This window comes from Musca autumnalis, unplaced genomic scaffold (assembly GCF_047663935.1).
Source record: "Musca autumnalis isolate F117 unplaced genomic scaffold, ASM4766393v1 scaffold_4, whole genome shotgun sequence".
In the NCBI taxonomy this organism is placed as follows: domain Eukaryota; kingdom Metazoa; phylum Arthropoda; class Insecta; order Diptera; family Muscidae; genus Musca; species Musca autumnalis.
The window spans coordinates 172,688,256-172,706,809 of NW_027411977.1; the positions used below are offsets into that span (position 1 = coordinate 172,688,256).

Below are 18,554 nucleotides of genomic sequence, written 5' to 3' on the forward strand. Positions count from 1 at the left end.
TTTTTGCTGGTCGCCGACTGAATAAGCCGACCTCTAATGCCCTTTTATGAATCGTCCTATAGCTAATTTCTAAATCTAAGCGATTTTGTATTTGACCAGAAAATGATGTATTATCATTTTGGATGAATATGAACAATATCGGTTAATGTTTTGGTAAAGCCTCCTTATAGCCACATTTTTCTAATAAATAACTTGTAATTTTGTACTTAGTGTTCCTAGTGGCCACAAAACGTTTCCACCAACAACTGTGGACCTGGGCCCACGTGTGGACCCATCTAACAGTACCACCCCATTTTCAGTATTTAGAGAATTAAAGCTAATTGCGAAAATTAATTATTTTGCCTAAAAATTAATAATTTAATATCATCTATGCCTACGCTCTATGGTCTTAAGTTTTTTCGCCCACAATTACATAAAATGGTCAAAATTCGTTGAATAGGGTGGTCCCGTTGTATGGGGTCTAAACCAAAACATTGACATATTTTAATAATTTTTGATACGAAGGATTCTTACCTTCCAAAACTTCGAAATACCAAATTATAGCCGAATCGGTTATAAAGTGTCACTGAAACCCACAAAATATCGTAAATTCTGCGGTACCGTTATATGGGGGCTATGACAAAAGGTGGACCTATTTTCAAAAAAATTATACAGACATTTTTTCTGGATTCTCAATCGCAGAAATATAAATTTTAAAGTTGATCGGTTGATAAATGTGGGTATTACTGTTATAAATACAAAAATCCACTTTTTTAACTGTGGCAAATTTGAGCAAGAATTTACATCTGAATTTATTAGTATACATTCCCTGCTAGCTTCGAAAATCGATTTGACGGTGGACATATTTGGAAATTTTTTATAAAGTTTAAATATATATAAAAATATATAAAAAAATAATTTTCAATATACATACAAACATGGATTTTACTACGCTAAATTAAAACCTTTCTTCTTTATTTTTAAAAATTTTATGAAAGTACCCATCATCAGCTTCCCGATTCATAACAACACTGTTCTCAATTCTGTATATTTATGCTACGGCACAACACAACAAAAGGAGCATATTTTACAATACAAATTTTTTTATGTTTGTACAAAAAAGTGGCAACTTTGACACTGTACTAACTTACGGCAACTAACGGTATTTACAAAAACTAATTATTTTCGGTTGATTTGAAATGTTTGTTATTATCCTGTACAAAAAATTAAACTTTTTAAACATAAAAATTATAGTTTTGGCCAAAAAATTCCAGATTGAAACCATTGTGTTACGCAACGAATTATATATAAACATATATAAATATGCTTGTTTTCTTAAAAAATTATCATTTAAAAAGGTACTGAGGCAGTGCTTAAGTTTTGGTCGATAATGTTGACTATGTAGCCCACTCAGCGTCATAATAATATACTGCCAAAGGCCAAAATTTAATGCGATATTTTTTAGAAAATCCTTTTTTTTTTTGGGTACAGTAATTTGAGTGTACTAAAACCCCAAGATATTTTAATATTTGGGCGATCCGGATCATATAAACCATATATCGTGTAAATCCATCCACTAGAATGGCGGAAACGACTATGCAAAAATAGAAAAATGTTTTTTTTTTTCAATATCGTGGATTTAATCGCGTTAGCTGTGGATGAAAAACTTTTCATTATTCGCGTTCTGCGGAAACAGAGGTTTAAAAAAATGGCGAAATGAGAGCAGTATCCGATTTATCCCAAAAATAGTAGATTGTAAATGAACATCCATGGTTCTTGATGGATTTTATCGAAATAGGTTTTGATCGATGTATTTTTTCATGTAAACTGTAAACGATGCTACATTGCAGCCGCCAAAGTAAATCTTGGTAAATGTATATAATAGGCCTGTTCGATAACTTCGCAAGTAAAAAGTATTTGCAAGTTCTTGCATGTACTTGCAACTACTTCTAATTTCTCTTTTATTGAACAAGTTTGTTATCGAACAACATTCTGTAAAAGTTTGTACACACTTTTGGGTTATCGAACAGACCTAAAGAAAAGAAATTAATTCTTTTTATTGGTAAATATCCGTTTTTGCGTGAAAAAAAAACATCCAAATTTTTTGAATTCTTTCGTATTTTTCACGAAAGTGTACAAATTCCTCAGTACTCATTAGGATGTAGTAAACCGTACATTTATTGGCTGTTTTGTAATGGTGTGATTTGTAATAGAAACGTTCTCTCATATGGAGAATGATAGAAATTTTTGACAAACCTAAATAGTTATTTTTTGAAAGAGTAAAAACATTGTTCTTTGCAATACTGCGAATTTTTATTTGCGTTAAAAACAGTTCACCATTGTGAGGAATGTAAGAATTTTTATATGGCACAAAAAATGTTTCCAAATAGCCGCCCATTTACGATTATTGCTGTTTCAAGGTAATCTGATACTTCTATTATATCTTATCGGAAAACATATTCACTTTTTGGGTATAAGTGAATGTCGAAAATAACACTGTGCAACATTTTTGAGCCAATCGCGTGCAAACAACTTCTGTCCAGATTTTTATGAAAGTAGAGGACCAATAGGTAAAAACCATATTTGGGTTTTATTTTCTTAGATCGGGTTCGGTTTTTATAGCATCATCTAAACATGGTTAAATATCGAATTTTTAAAACAAATCGGGGCTTTATCTCTGAAACCAATACGAATCTTGTTTTGACATCTGCAGCAAACTTGTATATAAGAGCAAGAAGAAAATATTTGGAGGAATAGTGAACTCGAAAAACTGCATTTATTGCCTCAAATTTTATAATATATCAAAAAATTCTATAATTTGTGTATTTTTCGAAGCGTATCTCCCAAAATGTTAAATTCTTCTTAATGTTAGCTTTTGGGAAAATATCCTCTGGAATGTAATACACAACTCTTCAAAACATTATGTTGCTGTAGAATGCCTCTATCGCCTTGTTTATAGCAAATTTTTCAACAACAATTTGGTAAATATTTCAATAATTCATTGAAGTCCCCAACATGAGACTAAACAGCCTGTGTGAACATTGTTTGAAAAAAGTTTTGTAAAAGGTATGTTATGAAATACCCCTTAAACAACGTGAAATAACAGGTTTAGAGTTTCAGAATGTTCTGAAGAATTTATGGTCAAATTATTTGAAAAATTTTTAGAATGGTTACTTGTTTCAACTACCAACAGTTTAGTTGTTACTGACCAGAATTTCAGAAATTATGTAAACTTTTCTATATTTTAACGAGTTTGATGCTCTAGATGCAGCTTTTCCTAGTTCATCTGTTTGACACATAAGTTCTACTACTTTACGGCTACAATATTGCTGAAGACTGCAAAGCAAAATTCTTATTAGTTTCGGAGATAAAGGTCCAATCACTGGAAAAAAGGCTCATTTTAGGTCAGTTTAGATGAGACCATAAAATCTAAACCCGATCTAAGAACACAAAACCCAATTAAGGTTTTTGTAGTCTCCATATCGCTCATTTACTCGAAGAGTGGCATAACTCAAAAAATGGGTTTTCTGAGTTAGCAATTTCTATTTTTTCTGCAACTTCTACTTTATCTTGTGTCGATATCTATAAAACTCAACGAGTTACAGGACATTTACTACGAGTATGGCATAATTCAACAAAAAAGTTTTTTGAGTTTATGAAGGACTAAAACACTTCAAATCATGCTTGACCTTGCGCATAAATTTAACACTAATATCAGGCTACCTGTTTACAAAATATGGTCCATGTAGTTGTTTTGGTTTTTGTGCAAGAATCATTTTATGTTGGGAAGTCAAATTTCGATCGCCAAGCTAAAACAAGTTTTTTTCGAAACTGGATTTTTTGAAATGTGTCACTCTTTGAGTAAATGAGCGATATGTACTTTCAGAAAATGTCCATTAGAAGTTGTTTGCATTTCCAGTGTTGCACAGTGTAATTATAACGAAAATATGGAAGGTGATAATATTTTCGCGAATAATTACTTCGTTATTGCCCTGAATATGTAATTCTTTGTAAATACGCCTATATATTTAAACCATGCGTGCATTGAAGCATATGTTTGCATATGTACATTTGTAAAAATAACAACTCACCCGCTGGGTAATCACATTTAGCATCACGAACAATTTTTAGTGCCTTCTTGACATCTGCATCTTTATCAATGAAAACGTGACAAACACCTTCAGCGTGTCCCAAAACTGGAATGTGAAGAGATTGTTGTTGAATGCTACGCACCAAATCCGATGAGCCACGTGGTATAATCAAATCGATATGATCATCCATTGACAACAAGTCACTGATTTCCTCACGTGTTGACACCTGCCAATAATCATTGAAAATTGGTAAAAAGCTTAAATAGTTAATGCAATTACAATACGTACCAATGAGACAGCCTTTTCTGCGCCGACTGTGGCTAAAGCTTCCTTAACCAATTCCATTAAGGCTTTGTTGCTGTACGAAGCTTCCTTCCCGCCTTTCAACAATAAACCGTTCGCAGAAGCTATTGCCAAAGCAGCCACCTGTGGCAATGAGTCTGGGCGAGATTCAAATATTACCAATAATACACCGATGGGTACCGTAACTTGTGTCAAATCCAGATTCTCTGCTAATCTTGTGCGTCTTAGCACACGACCAACATTCTGTAAAATATTCACATTGTTTGAAATGTTAAAGGAAGAAAATTAAAATTGTAAGGAAGAATATGTAACTATATTGAATTTTAATATTTCACACACAAACAATACGACAAAGCCAATGTGTGTTGACGATTTGTCAAATAGATATGGGAGCAACAAAAAACATAAAATAAACTAGTAAGGAAAGGATCAAAATCGGGCGGGGCCGACTATACGTGAAATCGACCGAAAAAAGGCCAAATTCAGTTACCAATTCCAATTTTAATCGAAATCGGTCGAAAATATATATGACGGCTATATCCAGATCCGAACCGATTTTCACCAAAAGCAATAGCGTTCTTCCTATTGATAAAAAAAAGTTATATTCCGCAGTTTTTCAGCTTAATCGAACGGACGGACAGACGGACATGCATACATCGACTCAGAAAGTGATTCTATACATATACCTACCCTGCAAACATTTTCTATCGCCTAAGAATAATTCGCGATTCTCCTGGTCGATTAATTTGTCGCAGGCGATATCGCCTAAAAATCCTCCGCGTATCACCAACCTAAAGTAAGTGTTTATGCAATGCGAATCGCGACCAAGATTCGCTGACGAAACATATGGAAGATCTTAAGAAGAAGAAAATATAAAGAAACAAGTAAGAACGGCGTTAAGTTCGGCCGGGCCGAACTTGTTATACCCACCACAAGTTGTATTGAAGTAAAATGGAATAATTAGTTTCCTTTCGTGTATGAAGAAGACTTAATACTAAATTTGAGCAATTTCGGTAAAATGATGTGAGGCACCGTTCTATGGGGGCTATTTCAAAACGTCGATCTATACCGGCAAATTTCTGACGGAAAGTTTTTAGACTCAAAGAAGACTAAATACCAAATTTCCTATATTTCGGTAAGACAATGTGGCTAAAACTTAAAAAATACCGCAAATCAAGAAGTACTCTTCTATGGGGATATAGGAAGACGTATGCTGATAATACTCTTCTGGAATATTTTATAACTCTTGGAAGACTAAATAACGAATTTCAGCCATTTCGGTGGGATATTGACGTCACAATCTTCAGTATTACGAAAATCGGGAGGTACCGTTCTAAGGGAGCTATATCGAAACGTGGACCTATACCGACGAAATGGGGCAATATGAAAGCGTGGACCTGTACAGACAAATTTCTGGCGAACTGTTTTATATCACATTGAAGACTAAATACCAAATTTCAGCCATTTTGGTGGAATATTGAAGCCACAACCTTCAAAATACGGAAAATCGGGAGGTACCATTCCATGGGGGCTATATGAAGGCGTGGACCTATACCGACAAATTTAAAGGGAAAATTTGAGTACCCCCACGAAGTCTAAATACCAAACTTCAGCCATTTCGGTGGAATATTGAGGCCAGAACGTTCAAACTACCGAAAATCGGGAGGAACCGTTCAATGGGGGCTATATGAAGGCATGGACCGATACCGACAAAATTCTGGGGGAAAGTTTTATACCACCAACGTAAACTAATTACCAACATTCAGCCATTTCGGTGTGATAATGAAGCTAAAACCTTCAAAATACCGAATATCGGGAGGTACCGTTCTATGGGGGCTATATGAAGGCGTGGACCGACAAAATTCTGGGGGAAATTTGTATACCCTTAAAGAAGACTACATACCAACTTTCAGATAGAGCATTAAAAGTAGACCTATAAAAAAGTCGTGATATCTCCGAAAGTAGAAGAGATAGAGCATTAAAAGTAGACCTATAAAAAAGTCGTGATATCTTCGAAACTAGAAGTCTAAATACCAAACTTCAGCCATTTCGGTGGAATATTGAAGCCAGAACGTTCAAACTACCGAAAATCGGGAGGAACCGTTCTATGGGGGCTATCTGAAGTCATGGACTGATACCGACAAAGTTCTGGGGGAAAGTTTTATATCACCAACGTAAACTAATTACCAACTTTCAGCCATTTCGGTTTGATAATGAAGCTAAAACCTTAAAAATACCGAAAATCAGGAGGTACCGTTCTATGGGGACTATATCAAAACGTGGACCGATATATCCCATTTTCAATACCAACCATCCTGTAAGTAATAAAAACTTCTGTATCAAATATTGACTCTCTATCTTTAAAATTGCGAGCTGTATCTTGATTTCAACAGACAGACGGACGGACTGACGGACGGACAGACGGACATGGTTAAATCGACATAGAATTTTATGCTGATCAATAATATATACACTTTATAGGGTCTCCGACGAATATTTCGATGTGTTACAAACGGAATGACAAATTTAATTATACCCTCCATATGGTGGAGGGTATAAAAATTAAAGGAAATTTATTTTTTATTCTTCTATGTTTCTTTCATTTGTTGTCTTTGATTTTTACCCTTTTTGTTTTCTTTTCTGATTTGTTATAATTCTTAATTATTCCCTATGTTGTAGTGGTTATTAGGGATATAACATTTTGCACTTTTTTCCAAATATCAAAAATACCACCACATAGCCGTGTAGAGCATGAAAAACTATTATGAAATACGGTGTCAATTTTTCTCTACCGCGAAAAAAGTTTCCGCACCAAATGCATTGAAGTTCTGTAATGCATTTTTTAATTTTATCTGTAATAACAACATATTTGCTTTTCATTAAAATTTTTATTTTTTTGTAATCTAATTTAAAATCATTATCAAAGCGTTCTGGACCAATTTGTTCTAAAATCGCGCCATTTCGGAACATATTAGGATTTTTTGACACTATTGCAATTTTTGGTTTTTCTTTATAAACTCGTGAATTTTATGTTTATATTTTTTTAACCTATCGGACAAGAGAATATGGAGTCATTTGCAACTAATTCGCGAAAGTTACAGGCTGTTTTTGTTGACTTTGCCTTTGAGAATTGTATTTTTTTCTATAAATATTTATTCAAACAAAGCAAATTTAAAATTTTAAGTAGAAAAAATATCAAAAGGGTTTTAGTAATCACGGCCGGTGTGGGAACTTTTTTCACAGAATCGGTCTTAGAAACGCGTTTTCATTATTAGGACAAAATTCCCCACATGGTACAGGTGTTGTATTTTTGTAGAAAACAAATACGATTCTCACAAGCAAAGTCAAAAAAACCGCCTGTAACATTCGCGAATTCGTTTCAAATGACCATATATTCCCTGGTCCGATAGGTTAAAAAATATAAACATAAAATTCACGAGTTTATAAAGAAAAACCAAAAATTGCAATAGTGTCAAAAAATCCTAATGTGGTCCGAAATGGCGCGATTTTAGAACAAATTGGTCCAGAACGCTTTGATAATGATTTTAAATTAGATTACAAAAAAATAAAAATTTTAAAGAAGAGCAAATATGTTGTTATGACAGATAAAATTAGAAAATGCATTGCAGAACTTCAATGCATTTGGTGCGGAAACTTTTTTCGCGATAGAGAAAAATGCACTACACGGCTATGTGGTGGTATTTTTTTGGTTATAGCCCTAGTGGTTATATACTGGTTTTATTCACTTTCTTCATTTCACTTGGCAAAACCCGGACATGTGTTGTGTTTGACAATACTCATAATATTATACGTGCCATTTATACCAAAGTTATGTAGAATGTGTATATGAGAATTATATGGAACCAATAAATAAATAGATATATATATATATATATATATATATATATATATATATATATATACAGTCTGTCGCAAAAGTTAGTATACACCGTTGAAACCAAAATGTATTAGGGATAAATATCACTATAACTTATTGAAAACAACAAACAATTAGTTTTATTTGATATACAAGAAGGTTGTCTTCCGTAATAACAATTAAAAGTGCGCAATATTTGCATACATTAGCAAATGATTCGAATCCCAAAAAGACCAAACTTTATGTCGCAAAAGTTAGTATACAACGGAGAATCCTCCTGGAACTGTGTAAAAAATTCTTGATATTTTTGAACAAAATGAAACTAAATCTGTACCTAAGATCATAAAGATTATATTAATTTGTTTTAATGGCAGTTATAGTACTTATAGTAACAAGTCCAAACTACACTGGATCGTAAAATCCACAAAAATTGGTCATCTACAAATATGACAACTGTAGCGACAAAATTCCGGGCGTTATGTCTTGTTTATGCATTTTAAAGCCATAAAATGCTCAGAAAGGCTCTAAAGCTTCAATATGGGGTGATCTTGATCGAGTTTCGACTTGTCCCTTTTGAAGAAACGGGAATTTCTTGAAGGAAACCCACACGTTTAAGGCCGTTGTCCTTTTGAAACTTGTAATAATCCTTAATCCTTACTCAAAAGGACTTTCCTTTTCAGTTAGTTTTCTCACAAATTATGTCCCTTTTCACATTCCCACCAAAAATAAATAGTAGGAGAACCTCAAGTCCTGGTGTAAGCCCTATAGTGATACTCCGCCACCACAGAAGGATATGATAGCTAATCTAAAATTTTAATACAGAGCTTTCTCTGCTGTTATAACGCATGGATTGTGCAAAAACGTTCTGAAAAGCTGTGTTCGCTTCACTTAGGACCAAAATACAACTAAATGGATCAGTTAGAGGTAGTTCATTAGACATTAGTAGTAAATTATACACTAGGAACACGAGAAACATGTCCGATACCGCTGAAAGGCCGGTAGGACAGTATAACTGTAGGGCTTACAATGGACCTTGAGGTTCTCCTACTATTTACTTTTGGTGGGAATATGAAAAGGGGCAACATTTATTATAAAATTAACTCAAAGGAAAGTCCTTATGTGTAAGGATTAAGGATTATTACATGTTTCAAAGGGACAATGGCCTCAAACGTATTGGTTTCCTTCAAGAAATTCCCTTTTTTTCTAACAGGACAAGCCGGAACTCGATCAAGATCACCCCATATTGAAACTTTAGAGCTTTTCTGAGAATTTCATGGCTTTAGAATTCATAAACCGGACATAACACCCGGAATTTTGTCACTACAGTTGTTGTATTTGTAGATGACCATTTTTTGTGGATTTTACGATCCAGTGAGTACTATAACTGCCATTAAAACCAATTAATATACTCTTTATGATCTTTAGTACAGATTTAGTTTCATTTTGTTCTAAAATATCAAGAATTTTTTACACAGTTCCACGAGGATTCTCCGTTGTATACTAACTTTTGCGACATAAATTTTGGCCTTTTTGGGATTCGAACCGTACATTTGCTAATGTATGCAAATATTGCGCACTTTTAATTGTTATTACGGAAGACAACCTTCTTGTCTATCAAATAAAACTAATTGTTTGTTGTTTTCAATAAGTTATAGTGATATTTATCCCTAATATATTTTGGTTTCAACGGTGTATACTAATTTTTGCGACAGACTGTATATATATATATATACGGACATGCATATATCGACTCAGAATTTTATGCTTATCAAGAATATATATATATATATATATATATATGCATGTCCGTCCGTCCGACCGTCAGTTGTAATCACGCTAGGGGAAGATGCGTCCTTTGTTTTCAAGCAGGCCAAGTTCGATGATAGGAATATCGGTCCACGATTGAAGGCATTTTTACGTTTTCTGTTACATTTTCTGACTTAGAATTAGCTATAATTTGACATTTAGGGTTACTGATGATATTTTAAGGATTTAGATACAATTCTTAACTGAACTAGCTTTAATTAGACATTTGAGGTTCACAGTGGTTACGAAAGTTCTCCACCAAAAAGGGTCCACATAGGTTAATATTTTAAAGCACCCATATTTCGCTATCTCCCGGTTTTTGGTATTTTGAGGATTTTAGCTACAATTTTTAAACGAAAGTTCTCCACCAAAAATCGTCAATATAGGTCCATATTTTGGTATAGCTCCCATATAACGGTACCTCCTGATTTTCGGTTTTTTGAGAGTTTCCGCTATATTGTTTAAAATCCGTAATTTGTTATTCGAGATTCTCAGTCGTTATAAAACGTCACTAAAAATTGTGCATTTTGTTCCACTTTTTGATATAGGCGCACCACGAATTTCAGGATTTTAAGAATTTTATTTACCTAAATGTATAAAAAATGTATAAAAAGCCCATAAGACCACCGTTATTAATTTTTGCCTCAAAAACGGGCAAAATTTCCTATAGTGCATAGGTCCAAATTTTGATATAGCCGCCATATAAATATACCACCTGATTGAACACATTTTTTAGATTGGATTATATCCCAGCAAAAATACTAATTACAAATTGGCCTACTTTCTCATTATTTTAACACGGGCATGTCATAAGGAGTAAGTACTTATTTTTTGGCCACTAAAAAGTAAATAAATAAGTAGTTACTCCCTGGTTACTTCAAGTCGTAAATACTTATTTAAGTACTTATTTATTTACTTTTAAGTGCCAAAAAATAAGTACTTACTCCCTATGACATGCCCGTGTTAAAATAATGAGAAAGTAGGCCAATTTGTAATGAGTATTTTTGCTGGGATAGTTTAGGCATTTGGGGTATCCGTGATCGAAACAATTTTCACCTAAAATTGTGGACATGAAAGGAAACTAATTATACCATTTTAGTTAAGAATACACTGTGCAACATTTTCAATGTAATTTTGTGCAAACAACATCTAATGCGGATTTTATGAAAGTACTGATCCAGTAGACAAAAACTCATTTTAAGTTTTGATTTGTTATATCGGGTTCGGATTTTATGGCCCTATCTAAACATGGTTAAATATTTTTAAAGCAAATCGGGACTATATCTTTGAAACCTCTACGATTATTTCCATGACATCCGCAGCAAACATGTAGATAAGAACAAGATGAAAATATATAGAAAAAAATAACTCGAATAACCTCATTTATTGATAAAAAATTTATAATACATCTAAAAATTCCGTAATTTTTATATATTCCGCAGGGTATCTCCAAAACTGCTTAATTTTTCTTAATGTTATCTTTGAGGAAAATATTTGCTGGAATGAAACACACAACTCTACAGAACATTTTATTGTTGTAAAATGCCTCTATCGTGTTGTTCCTACCATACTTGTCAACGACAATTTGATAAATATATTAAAAAGTAATTGAAATCCCCAATATGAGAATAAACAGCATGTGTGAACATTGTTTCAAATACGTTTTGTAGAAGGTATGCTATGAAATACTGTTTAAACCACGTGAAATAAGCATTTTAGAGTTTCAGAATGTTCTGAAGAATTGCAGGGCACATTATTTGGACAATATTGCGAGGTGTTACTTGGTTTAACTCCCAGCAGTTTAGCTGATCTCTCGAGGCACCGAGTTCTTGGATTTAACACTTTGTGCCTTCTTCTTTTGGGGTCACGTGAAAGGAAAGCTCTACACCAAGAACCTAGTGTCGATAAATGACCTTAAAAATAGAATTGTGATTTGGTCTTTCAAAATTTCATAAAAAGGATATGGTCTTGTAAGCGTGCTTAAGCTCTAAATGCTTTTCATTATTAACGACATGCCATGCTCTTTTTTTAAATAAACATCTGATCATTTATCACAAAAAAAAATAACATCTCTTATTAGAAAATCCTTTACATACGATATCTGCACTCCCTAATTGACGTTGACGGACATGCAAGTTTATTTAAGATGCTTTGTTTCTAGCTAAACAAGATATTATTCTTGTGTGTCACATTTTTTCTTCAAGTCTGCACTTGTACCAAATAATACACTCTCATTCACTCTCTGAAGGAATGTTTTCTTCTGAAGGAATGTTTTCTTCTTCTTATTTGCAAGATCGCTCCCAAAAGGTATCTTTCAATAATATAATTTGAAGAGACATTACTGTTCACTCTGGTGTTCCTCAAGGAAGTCATTTAGGACCATTACTTTTCGTTCTGTACTTAAATGACCTTCCTTCTGTGATAAATTTTTCTAAAGTTTTAATGTTTGCTGATGACGTTAAACTATTCTGCAACCTTGATTCGCGAAATCAAGCACTAAAACTCCAACATGATTTGCATTCTCTAGCAAATTGGTGTAGTATAAACGGTATGTCACTAAATCTAAAGAAATGCAAAAAATTATCGCTGTTTAGAAGTCGACCTCTTTATTTTGAATACTTTATCGGTTCTCACAAGCTTGATGATGTTGATTCATTTGATGATCTTGGTGTCATTTTAGATAATAAACTACGTTTTAATTTACACATTGAATCCTGTGTCAATAAAGCGAAATCGCTCATAGGGTTCATAAAACGTTGGTCCAAGGAATTTGATGACCCGTATGTAACTAAACGTTTGTTTGTCAGTTTGGTTCGGCCTACATTAGAATATGGTTGCGTATTATGGAGCCCATTCTACAAATCTTATTACAATAAGATAGAATCTGTCCAAACGCAATTTCTCCTGTTTGCTCTTAGAGGTTTGCCTTGGAGTACAGTGGAAGAACTTCCCCCCTATGAACATCGATTACAACTTATTGATCTCCCGACTTTGGCTTTTACGTGGTCAGATTGATTCAAAATTTTTAATTGGCGAAATAAAATTTAATGTTCCCTCGCGGTTTACTCGGAATTACATACCGCTCAGTCTTCCATTAGCAAGATCTAACTATGAACTAAGCAATCCGTTTAGATCATTATGTGAAATCTATAATAATTTGTATGCACTTATAAACTTGACAGACCCTTTACCTATAATAAAGTCTTCTATTCTACGTCTACAGCTTTAGAATCAAGTTGTTGCCAGATATATGTTGTGTTGTCCTTATTGCATAATCTGTTTTATTAACTTGTTAAGTACTATTTTATGTAAATCCGGCTGATGTGTAACTGTAGCCGGACATTTCCTACCCTACTAACCCTCCATAATCCGGATTATGGGGTGTACGCTCTCCCTACGTTATGGGGAGGTGGCCCCCTCGGTCGGCAGGGGCGGGGAAGAGTGGCGTGGGAACGTTCGAAAAAAAAATATTTGCAAGCATATGCTATAGCCTTAGTATCCAAACCCTGAAAACATTTGCAAGTGAGTTTCTCACTCTCATGGTTAAGCGTCACTTACGCCGCCTTAATAAAAATAACAAATCTATTTTATAGTTCTTAACAATTATTCCAATTGGTTGCCCTTAACCATATATGTACACGGTGCGCCTGAACCAACTTTAATTGGTAGGTGTTTACACCTGGGAAGTTTTTGCGTATTCTGAAACTACAATGTTCATAGAAGAGAAAAATCCAAAAATAGAAAAAATTCGCCGGAGCTCTTTTTAAATAAATTGCGATCAAAATTCCTAGGAAAAAGTCGTAAAGGTCAATCAGGTAGAGCATTTTCATTGCTACAACAAGCAAAATCGAGAAAACCTAAAACCCCTAAAAATGCGAACTTCCCAGGTGTAAGTACCTTCTATTTAAAGTTGGTTAAGCGCACCGTATGTAGACTAACTAAATTTGTTTTCCTTTTTGTGACTCATCGAAATAATCATTTGCGCCCCACAAAGTATATATATTCTTGATCAAGGCTCAACTTCAACGACAAATTAATAATTAAATTAATCGTGTTTTATGTTAGTAAAAAATAGGAAAAAAGTTGATGCATATGTAAGCGTTTAAATAACCCCTAGTTAATGTTTATCAGAAGTTCGCAGGCATAGTCAAAGTCACCGCAAAAATTCTAAAAATACAACATAAATGATCAAAACATTTTGTATAAGTGCATTTGGATAATCGCGCTAAAATTTTCACTGAAGATAGTCCTTGCGGTCCTGTTTATAGCGATATCAAGTCAATGCTTAAATAAATAGGTGGTAGGCATGATAAAGGAGCCAAGCTTTGACAATCCCACGGCAGCGGATTCTAACTATGCATCAAACCTACGCTGCTACAAAATCAACAACAATGTTTTGAACACCATGATATTTCTCCCTAACTTTAATCAAGTAAATTTTTTGCCCTTTTTGCTTAATCTGTTTGGACTGTATTGCTGGAATATGTCCCACCAGGGACGTACGCAGGATTTCATTTCGGGGGGGGGGCCCAACTTGACCAAAATCCATAAAATTTTAAAATATCGTGTAGGGTTACGTTACATTATTGAGACAAAGTATTTACAATCAATAGAGAGAGTTCACAAAATTTAAGATACAATTTTAAAATTTTGTACAGAGTAATATATATTATGCATTAGTTCTTGGACATTTTGAATTGAAAATGAACCATATCAGACCAAGTTCGGATAGTTTGTTATACATTTCCAACCACATTCGCTCATAATTGGCATTTTGGTTTGTAATTTCCGCAGATAATTGCTGTTGTTTTCGCTTTTAGTATTCGAAGATCTTACCTTAATTTCTAAGAATATCAGCTGAAATGTAGCTTTTGGGTTCCTTTTGGTTGAAGTGGTTAAAATAGACCCACGTGTTAATGCATATCGAGATATCGCCCTGTAATTTCAATCTCATTTTTAAAAAAAGTTTTTAGTTGGACAAATCTTGGACATATTAACATCACATAAACCTCTTAAAGGTATATGGTATATTGTAATATGTGCAGCCCCTAGTGCATATTGGACTTGGAATAAATATATCAGAAACCAATCAAACTTATAGCCAAATCCTGACAAAATAATATAAGTCGAAAAAATCTGCAAGGTTTTTGTTCCGATATGTAGTTGATATAATGTCACAAAATAAGCGGTATTTTCTATTAGCTGTACGAGAAGAAGTTTTTGAACTCGATGGCATAAACAACTTTTCTGCAGTAGGATTCTCTAACTCATTTTTTGGTTACCGACAAAATTTGCTTAAATTAAAATGCTTATGAAATTCGTCGGTAAGTTAGCAACCAAAATAAAGGTGTCGCTATGCCCTACTGATAGCAGCAGTGTTGTCAACTTTTATTTGTACAACTTTTATTTGTACTCTTCATTTATAATTTTGGGTTTTAATTTTACCGATTTTTGTCGGTAACCAAAAAATGAGTTAGAGAATCCAACTACAGGATACCGTTTTTGCTATTTATTGGAACTAGAATTCAAATATTTTGTAGAAAATCTCTAATTAACAAGTACTCTGTCCACACCGATTAATCACTTGCCGCCTGTGCCCATTGAGATTTTTATCTGTAAACAAATTGAAAATCTACTTCACACACAAAATATTTTCCCCAACATTTGTTTTCTGGGTGCTTTCATAAATTTGTGGCCTTTTTAGACATATGAAATTACCGACAAACATATCGAAAATTTTAGCTTACTTATCTTAACGATTGTAGAAGTTCCGAATAAATGCTTACCTTTTTCCAATAAATTTGATTTGGAATAAAGCGCAAAAGGGTTTATCTTTTGCGGAGAATTTTTCTGAAGGAATGTGCCGACTTATTACATTATGCAAGTGGATCTTATTATGCGAGTCATTTCTTTCGATAGCAATCGCGCCCGCCAGTTATTTTATTTGGTCACCGTAGGATTTATAGCTTCTATACCATATAAATTAGATATTAGAGCACAATTTTAGCGATAACTTTGAACTTTGTGGTGGATGTAAACGAAGGGGTGGACCAATATAACTTAAGCTAAGTTTGAAAAAAAAAAAACAGTTAATCCGTTTGAGAGATGTCATGTAGTCCATCCAAAAAAGCAGACTGGGCTAAATGACTGCAGATTGTCTGACCCGGATTCAAACAAATGTGGAGTCTAGAACCATAATTTCGATTGGGAACAGTTGTATCATATCAAAGTGTATATAACCTGATTAGCCTAATGACTGAGGGTAAAATTACACCTAAACAATAGGAAAAATAGGTATGCTCCATACAATAGGTATGCTATATATAGCAGATTTTAGAGGTATTTGCCGAACAACAATGAGTATTTCTTCATTATTTTCTCCTACATTTCATGTATGTATTCTCAAACTGAGCCCATGTAGGCTATATGTTTCTAGATATACAATAAAAGTGCTTAAAATAACGTCTACAAATAATTAAATCCCCAACGCCCATGTTTTGACGAAAAGCGAAAAATATGAGCAATTAATGGTCTGTTTCTCTACGAGGATTCTAACAATATTTGAATTGTTTTTATTTTCAATCAAACAAACATTTCCTACAATAACAGGAGTTTGGTAGTAATTCGAACGAATTTGAATTCGAATCGTCTTAGAGAAACAGGTCATAAATCAAACAGAGACAACAGAATTGGAAAAGAGAAGTATTTTTTTAAAAGTTCATTGGAATAATTCATTAATGTTGAGAAACTGAAAACGTTTGTATATTAGGAGGCAACGAGTTTCGCATTCTAGCAAGTACTACTACTTGTAAAGAGATTTAGTTGATTCTAAAAGTTTCAAGAAGATAATAAAAACGGGAAATAAGGCAGCAGGCACGTTTAATCAAATAGAGGCATCGAATTTCAAGAAACCGATGAAATGAAGAGTCTAAAAACCGAATAGTTATTCTTGCAGCGTCTAACATATACAAATTGTATTATTTTACATAAGTTGGTTTATATTATTCCCGATGGTACCCAATATTACTTCAATACCATAAAGAATCTGAACATCAAATTTGTCAAAATAAATTTCTAAAAACCCTTGATATATGGTAAATTTTTCCAATTTTCAGTTCACGCACTTCCATTCTCACGATATTGAACCCGTAATATTTTTTGGATATAATAACCCTCGAAAATAACATAGAAAATATGGATTCTATTCATTACGGAACTTCGAATTCGCTTATTTGTTGATACTGGAACGATATGACATGAAGTAAATCAGAAAATTTTGAAAATTTCAAACAAAAAATTTTAAAATATTTCTTACAAAACTTGTAAATGAAGTACATTTTCTGTACATTTTCAGTACACTACATACACTTCAAAACCATATTTCAAAACTAAAAAATTATTTATGAGAAACCAAAAGGTAAGTATATGTTAAAGTAGCTCAAAATATTTTGTTCGACCAAACAATTTCGGGGGGGGGCCCGGGCCCCCTGTGCCACCCCCCCTGCGTACGTCCCTGTGTCCCACAGTATCTAAAAACGTTCTTATAAAAGCAGATTATAGCCCAATGAAATTGGGACGATTTGTATGGAGGGCAAAAAGCATAAAGGTCGCTTCCCGTATCTGATTTTCAGATTGAACTGATCAAACAAGTCTACAAGACCTTATGTCGAGGGTGTAAATCAAGCATATCGATTTTGACTTGAACAACTGGATTTCTTTTCGTTGACCAAAATACAAAATACTGATTTCATATGTCCTCTATACATTTTCCAGGTATACAAAGTCAAGATTAGAATGGTCTTTGGATGAATAAAATCGATGAAAAAATATAAAAGATAGAAGCAATTCATGGAACGTGCTTCTGAAATAAGGTGAATTAATTATAGTTACACGCTGGGGGTACAATAAATACATTAATTTTTCTAAATCATACGCCATTGGGGAAGAAATTTCCAAATTTTCATAAATATATGACAATAAAATAACCAACTAAAGGATGAACAAGTTTCAAAAATGTTTTTGCAATGTACAAATGTGTTCTTAATTATTGTAATGGCTAAAATTTTCGTCTCAATATTGGATGGAAAATCTCATTGATTTGGGTGTTATATGCCAAATATCTCCAAAAAAATCTGACAAAAAACTGATACAAAATTTCAAGTCAAAATCAGAATGCTCGATTTTCACAATAGACGTATGGTCTAGTGGACTTTTTGCTCAGGAATATAGTTTGGGAATTCCCGACTTTTTTCCATTCCCGGGAAATCGGGAATAAGAATTTCTCATTCCCGGAAATCCGGGAATTCCCGTGACTATGAGAAATCGAGTTTGTGGGGCATATACGTGACAGAGAGCAAACATAAAGGAAATAAATACTCCTTATATTTATAGTTGTATCATTAGTTATCACTTTGGAACAATATTAACGACGATGTGCCAAAATCTTGAAAGTACCAATACATCTCATATGGCAGCTGGCCAAGCCAACTAATTCTTCC

The 18,554-nt window shown here is 33.6% G+C and overlaps 1 protein-coding gene across 2 annotated transcripts in view; it reads right to left on the minus strand.

Moving 5' to 3' along the window:
• The window catches only part of P5CS (Delta[1]-pyrroline-5-carboxylate synthase), a 268,880-nt gene that overhangs the window by 21,169 nt on the left and 229,157 nt on the right, over positions 1 to 18,554 (minus strand). Inside the window, exons 9-11 of one of the 2 annotated variants that reach the window (XR_012412190.1) lie at positions 4,359 to 4,616; positions 3,907 to 4,296; positions 1,595 to 2,475 (exon numbers count right to left, since the gene is read on the minus strand). Coding sequence is in view for 1 of the 2 variants with exons in the window: in XM_073980203.1 (XP_073836304.1) it covers positions 4,071 to 4,296; positions 4,359 to 4,616 (484 nt within the window). In the remaining variant the exon portion in view is untranslated. Of the gene's footprint in view, positions 1 to 1,594; positions 2,476 to 3,906; positions 4,297 to 4,358; positions 4,617 to 18,554 lie in introns of those variants that run through there. The other variant, XM_073980203.1, reaches the window with a different exon arrangement.